The sequence below is a fragment of the Galeopterus variegatus genome, unplaced genomic scaffold (genome assembly GCF_000696425.1).
Source record: "Galeopterus variegatus unplaced genomic scaffold, G_variegatus-3.0.2 Scaffold1111, whole genome shotgun sequence".
Taxonomy (NCBI): domain Eukaryota; kingdom Metazoa; phylum Chordata; class Mammalia; order Dermoptera; family Cynocephalidae; genus Galeopterus; species Galeopterus variegatus.
Window position 1 is genome coordinate 63901 of NW_007727222.1, and position 7054 is coordinate 70954.

A 7054-nucleotide genomic window follows, 5' to 3' on the forward strand; every position below is an offset into this window, starting at 1 on the left:
AGGGTGATACCCCCCCCCCCCCCCCAAATAATCCCCTTGACTAGCTAGCCAGCTTCAACCTGTGGATCATGGCCAGGATCCACTCCCTAGACTGTTCTGGAAACACAGGCCAACATGAGTGTTTTTGTTCTTTTATGTAAAACAGGAGTCTTCTTATATAAATAAAAAATGCAAGCACTCTCACATAGCCACTTGCCTACAAGTACAACCATGTTTATTCCAAGACACTGGTACACGTATATCATCTGCGGCCTGACTTTGCTGTGTAAATTGGTAAGTACAACTGAAGACGCCCTGAGAGAACCAGCAGTGCCACTCAGGCTGGCTGCTCCCACACTTCCCTTGCTCAAGGGGCATGAGAAATGCTTTCACTTGCCCCTTGCTTCTCAGTGTGCCCATCACAACTGCAACCTCCTAGTGGGTGAACTTGAAAAGCTCCACCCCTCCTTCCAACCCTCAACTCCTCCTCCTCACGCCAGAAACTCAAAAATAGCCAAGTCAGCATTTTTCCAGGGGAGGGGTGCAGTGGGGGGAAGAAGTCAAAGCTGCCTAACTTGGCTGCAAAGACTTCCTGTTCTGACACACTGGGCAGTGAGCCCAGAGACAATGGGGAGATTAGGGCCGGGCTTATGAGGGAAAGAACCATCTGGCCCAGGAAGCAGCTGCTCCTGGCAAATGGCCCCCGCCCAGGGAGCACAAGCCCCTGAGATTTGCCCTTTGCTGCTCTGCCCTATTTTTCCAGAGGCAGGGCAGCCCCATAGCAGGACTGGCCCTGGGCAAACCATGTGCACTTCTATCTGCACACAGCAAGGCCCCCCAGGCACTGTGATGGAGGGATTGGAGTCTGAATGAACTCCCTGTCAAGGGTAGGAGACACCAATTGGGTGGCCAAGGGAAAGATTTGTATCTGCAGTGGAGGGGAGTTAGGTCAGACCACAGTTGGGGAGCTGTGCAATCTTTCTCCAAAAAAGGGGGGATGGTGCTGCTCTGGGAGTTCAGAATTGGTCTGGTATAGAAACAGTGCGTCCCCTCAAAGGCTGTGCCCAGACCCCCACCTCTGACTGTCCTCTCCCCTTTCTGCAATGTACCAACCAGAATCTCCAGGGCTGGCCCCAGTCAGACAGCTTCCCCTTCTACTGCTCCAGAAGACCTGCCTCACCTCTGCTTTCTCCCACCATTCAGGGACAGCAACACAGGCATAACCCCAGGCCACCCCAGCGGGTGGGGAGTGAGCAAAGCATGAGAGCTCTGGGAGAACACGTGCTCACCTCCATCCAACAATCATGACCTTGTTAACTGTTGGGACAGTTTCTTGAAAGCCTTGCTGGTCCAGTGGGATTTAGCCCCATGCATGGAGTTTTGTGAAAATAGGGAAGGCTTGCTAGACACTGAGTATAAACACTCTCATAAGCTCCATAACCCTTATTCTATATTCAACAGAGACCCCTGGACTGCCTCTCCTCATACCTGCCATACACCCCACACCCCAAGACGTAGACTCCTTCCCCCAGCTTCACTCCCGGATTGCCCTACAATGGATGGCCTTTGTACAATAATTGGCTGTCTCTTGCATCTGTACACCTGCCCTGTAGGCAGCCTTCAGCCTCTATACACTGTACTTCTCCCTCAACAATCAGGGCAACTTAGAAGTAGAGACCTGGGAAATCAGTGCATGACCTTGATCGATATAGACAGATCCTTTAGACCCCCACTGTCCACTTTCGCCTAAATTATTTGGATATATGAGATTCTAGAGGCTTCTCCTCAGGAACACAGACAATTGCTCAGAATGAATGACAAAAGCATTTTATTGAAGATTCACCCAAAGATGTACAGAAGAATGAGAAAAGTTGAATGGAATACTGAGTGGTTCTTGTCCTGACTTGCAGGGCTAGTTGCTGCCAGGTGATGGAGAATGAGTTTGGTTCTGATGTGATGGATATCCAGGATCTGGTGGGAGATGGCACTGGACTAGGAGGGGACATATGCGACCCTGATAATTCTGAAGATGAAGTTCCTGGTCATTTTCTCCTCTGTCCATGGGAAGTGAAAGTTCAGCTGACACCCCTCCCGTTCCAGGTGGGTCACCTGGCTCAAATCGTGAAGAAGCTACCAAACTCCAAGAGGGCAGAGTTCACACCCCAGCAGAGAAGATCATCCTGGAGCAGAGAGAACCCAGGGGGGAGTGGAGGTGACACTGGTGAGATGAGCCCCAGAGAGGCGGGGTGGAGGCGAGGTGAAGGAAGCGCAGAGACACCAGGGCTGGGCCTGGCTGGGTTCAGGGGACCGCAGGGACCTCGTCTCCTCTATCGGTAGGCTTTCTTGGTCAAGGTGGTAGAGATGAGCTTGCTGCTGGAAGTGCCACAGACACCGCCACCAAACCCAAAGCCACTTCCAGAGCCTGAGCCCCCACTACCCAGGCCAAACCCAGAGTAGCTTCCTAATCCTCCGCCAATGCCTCCAACGCTGGCACCACCGCCGACCACAGCTGCAGGAGAGAGGCAAAGGACACAGTTATTCCAACAGTGCCAGCAGCCAGGAGCCTCAGCCCAGACCACGGTGAACGAGCGGCCATGGCAGGGGCAGAAGATACTTACAGATGCTCACGGCACTCTGGCATTCTCCAGACATTCTGTGGGGGAGAGAAAGCGGTGAGTCACAGTGAGCCTGGAGCTACGTTTCGTTCAATAAGCAGGTCTCAAGTACCTACTTCACCCTTGAGCAGCCAGATTTTAAGGGTCCATCGTGAACCTGTTGTCTCTACTGCCCAGGTTCATAACGCACCAGCACAGCACTGAAGCAAGCAGCCAGCAGAGGCGCAAATTTGTGGCCCAGGACCACTCCAGCCCTCTCGTCCCACCTGCCTTCCCAACTCACCTGCACTCCTCGCCCTCCAGCAGCTTGCGGTAGGTGGCGATCTCCACGTCCAGGGCCAGCTTCACGCTCATGAGGTCCTGGTACTCACGCAGTATCCGGGCCAGCTCCTCCTTGGCCTTCTGCAGGGCAGCCTCCAGCTCTGTGCGCTTGCTGTAGGCATCTTTGAGGGCCAGCTCCCCGCGCTGCTCTGCATCAGCCACAGATGCCTGCAGAGTCTGGCACTGTAGACAAAGGCATCAGACAGGCTGTCATCAGTGTGCTGCTCTCAGGGCCTCTATACCTGTCCCCTCTCTTGGGCAGCTTTCCTTGGGTTAAGATGTCAGGATACTGTCCATCCTTCTCCCCACCTTCCCTGATTCTTACACATTTCACTCACTCCAGCCAGAGTCTACCAATGCCCTCAGCAGACTGGTTAGATACAGATGAGCAAAAACCAATGAAGAAGAGCCAAGAAACCTATGTGCAGTGCTGGGGTGTCATGTCGTGTTGACTAGGATATTGCTGAAAAGATTTGGGTATGGCTTGTGTAAAGAGCTACGAAGGCCCTGCAGACAAGCTCAGAGTCTTCAGGCCCTGTGCTTTATCTGCTTGTCTGCTATGGAGATGTCTGCCTTAGGCCCTGGTCCTGCACTTCAGCTGGACAGGGGTTATACCCACCTGCTTCTTGATGTTCTCGATCTCAGCCCGCAACCTCTGGATCATCCTGTTGAGCTCCGCAATCTCACTCTTGGTGTTCTTCAGGTTGTCACCATGTTGGTCAACTGAGGTCTGGAGCTGCTGGACCTAATACCCAAGGAGATGCAGGGAACCAGGGGTCAGGGGTATTAGGGTAAGGTCCATTCTCAAGCACACTCTGTGAGAATAGCCACAGGTAGCAGGGATAACACAAAATGTCGAGTAATCCCAAATCAGACCGGGATCAATGATGCCTGGGAGAATCTGTTCACCTCCGACTTCTCCTGGGCTCAAGTTGATGATTGCTTGTTCACAGACATCAAAGTAGAGCCCCAAAGCCACCCCCCATCTCCTGAGAGATCCCCACCACCCACCTTGGTCTGGTACAGGGCCTCGGCCTCAGCCTTGCTTCTCTGGGCGATCTCCTCATACTGGGCACGGACCTCAGCAATGATGCTGTCCAGGTCCAGGCAGCGGTTGTTGTCCATGGAGAGGACCACAGATGTGTCACTGACGTGGGTCTGCATCTGGGCCAGCTCCTGCAGGGCAAATGTCTCACATCAGCTCCCCAGGAGAGTCTCTGTGGACCTCTGACACCAAAGATCTGCTGTTGTTACGGAAAAGGCCATGGTATGTGCTCAGAGGGAAGCAGGGCTGGCATTCCCAATGTGGGGGGCGGTAAAATTTCTAAGTAAAAATTGAGTGGTTGTTGACATCTCAGGACAGAAAAACAAGGCCTCTCACCTTTACTGTTCCCTGAAAACCATAAGCCACTCTACTTCTAATGCAGAGGATACTCAGTATGTTGGATGGGAGAGAATGGAGTGCATCCATTTCACCAGAGAAATGCTAGACAGCAGTGAGTTCTATCCCATGCAAGCTGTAGGTCTAATCATCTCTCCTAATTCAACACCGGGTTTTGAGAGCCTCCTAGTCAAATCTCTCACTTCAGCCCTTCCTATGCAGGGCCTTGCTGACAACCCACTGCCCTGAAGTAAGGGAATGAGCATCCTTTCACAGAACTGTGAATTCCAACCAGTGGCATCACAGATGGCGGATTCTTTCTCTGAATGGAGGGAGAGGGTGGAAGTCCTCACCGCCTCGTGGAGGACCCTCAGGAAGTTGATCTCATCATTCAGTCCATCCACCTTGGCCTCTAGGTCCACCTTGGTCATGTAGGCTGCATCCACATCCTGCAGAGGAGGAGAGGGGAGGAGATAAGAGACAGGAATGACAATGGGGAGCTGTGGATGTTAAGTGACACCTAAAGGTGTTCTTAGTAGCACTTAGGAAAGACTACACAGCACCAGGTGAGCCAGTTGTGGACCAATCATTCAATATATTCTGCCTCTAAGGCCACCTGAAGACATGGACATTAATTACCCAGATAGGCTTTCCTCCCAACCTTAATTCCTTGGAACCCGGCTCAGTTACCCATTTCCTTTGCCTGCATAGATCTGGATAGGACCAAGTAAGGTGTAGATGAGGCACAGATGGGCCAAACCCACAACTCAAGCCAAAGACCACCCCCAAAGCGAAGGGGGACCCTGAGAGCACTTCCTGCCACCCTGCATTTCTCACCTTCTTGAGGACCACGAAGTCATTCTCAGCGGCTGTGCGCTTGTTGATCTCATCTTCATACCTAGGGGCAGGGATGAGAAGAAAAAGAAAAAAGCCTGCGGTGAGCTAGTGTTTCTCAGATACCTGCTGCTTGTTTTCAAATGTCTAACTATTTGAAAATGTCCAGGTAATTAGCTACATTTCCCATGTTCATACTGATATTCATTCAATTTACATTTATTGAGTATTACCATGTATGAGGTACCGGTCTAGACCCTGGTTTATTCGGGGACATGAAAACCAAACTTTAAAAAGACAGTTTTCAAGAGATAAGATGTGAGGAGAAGAACCAGCAATGCCCTAGTTGATTTTATTTCCATGGAAAGGCTGTCCTTCCGGCCATTTTGGCAGATTGAATTCTCCGGAAGGTTGCCAGCACTCCAGTCCCCTTTGTCTGGTGTGTGAGTGAATCGAGAGAGTGCGTTGGCACTTATTTTCTCAGTCCCATCCCATAGTGAGCATAATAAGAAATCCTGTGTATTGGGTGTTCACTGTACATGCTTTCTCTATCTCATTTGATTTCACTTAATTCTCACAACCCATAAGGTAGAAATATTATCCCTATTTTAAAGATGAAGAAAACTGAAGCTCATAGAGAGTAAGCAACTAACCCATGGTCACACAGCTAGTAAGTGAGGAATCAGTATTCAAACCAGCTCCAGCTATCTCTACAACTCCGTATTCTGACCATGCTGTACTGCTTTTCATCTGTTCAGTTTCTGATCTTGTTTGTATACAGCAAACCCAGCTCCCCGAATCTATCACCAATTTTCTGTTTGAGGCAACTCGTGGTTACTAAACTTCAGCCTGTGAAAACGTGACTATGTGGATGCAGAGAAGCAACCTAGAGGACCTCCCTGGCCCCCGTGGGATCTCTTCGGATCCTGAATCCTAAACCACTGGAGAGGAGCCCAAGGAGCCTGGGTCATGGCCAGGTAGGTGTGTTGAATGGCATCCCTTCCTTCCTCCCCACATACTTGGTCTTGAAATCCTCCACGCTGTCCTGCATGGCCTTCAACTCAGACTGCAGGCGCCCTTTGTCATTGCCCAACATGTCCAGCTGCTTTCTCAGGGCACTGAGGTAGGTCTCAAAGAAGGGATCAAGGTTTTTGGTGGACGTGGTGGTCGTCTGCTGCTGGAGGAGGTTCCATTTGGTCTCCAGGACCTTATTCTGTTGCTCTAAGAACCGCACCTGTGTTGAAAAAGGCACCGGCCAGCTGATGAAGGCCTAAAGCTTTAGCAGGAAGTGTTGGCTAAGTCCAGTACCAACCCAGTCAATCCAAAGCAACCAGGCAGCCCAAAAATCACTCCAATAGGGTCACCACGCTACAACTCCAGGGCACCATTTCCTAAGATCAACACAGTGGCCCCCCTCTGGAGCCCATAGCAGCAAATGGGCACGTGGGTTGTGGAGAAGAGAATACAGCCAGAGCAGCAGGATCCGACAGCACAGCAAGAACAACTTCCTAACCATGGGGATCCAAAGGCTCTGAGTTGAGTTACTAGAGAAGATCATTAAACTTCTATGAAAAAATAAAATAAAACTTCGGAGCTACCACAGTCTGGAGGCTCTTTCATTCAAAGAGATCCTGACCCAAGGCAAAGGAAAGATAAACTCACTAATGACTTAAAAAACAAGCTTGTTTATCAATGGTCATGGCATGTCCCTGTAAACCTATGGACAAGTGAGTATTTAAGACCAAGGCCCTACACATATTCTGAGTCTCAGCTAGACTCCATTCTGCAAGGGACTTGCCTAAACTTTCCCTCCCTCTGTGAAAAGATTTAGCCAGATAAACTAAGGTGCAGCTTAGTGTGACATTTCCACTTTATGCACTTCAGAACTGAAAGGAAAACAAGTAAGAGAGATCAATCATGTTTT

At 50.5% G+C, this 7054-nt stretch overlaps 1 protein-coding gene across 1 annotated transcript in view; it reads right to left on the minus strand.

Moving 5' to 3' along the window:
* Positions 1-1790: 1790 nt before the first annotated feature.
* The window catches only part of KRT4 (keratin 4), a 7501-nt gene continuing 2237 nt past the window's right edge, over positions 1791-7054 (minus strand). The window contains exons 2-9 of the mRNA XM_008574821.1: positions 6150-6364; positions 5134-5194; positions 4650-4745; positions 3927-4091; positions 3535-3660; positions 2878-3098; positions 2598-2632; positions 1791-2488 (exon numbers count right to left, since the gene is read on the minus strand). Coding sequence (XP_008573043.1) covers positions 2307-2488; positions 2598-2632; positions 2878-3098; positions 3535-3660; positions 3927-4091; positions 4650-4745; positions 5134-5194; positions 6150-6364 — 1101 coding nt within the window. The 3' untranslated portion in view covers positions 1791-2306. The remainder of the gene's footprint in view (positions 2489-2597; positions 2633-2877; positions 3099-3534; positions 3661-3926; positions 4092-4649; positions 4746-5133; positions 5195-6149; positions 6365-7054) is intronic.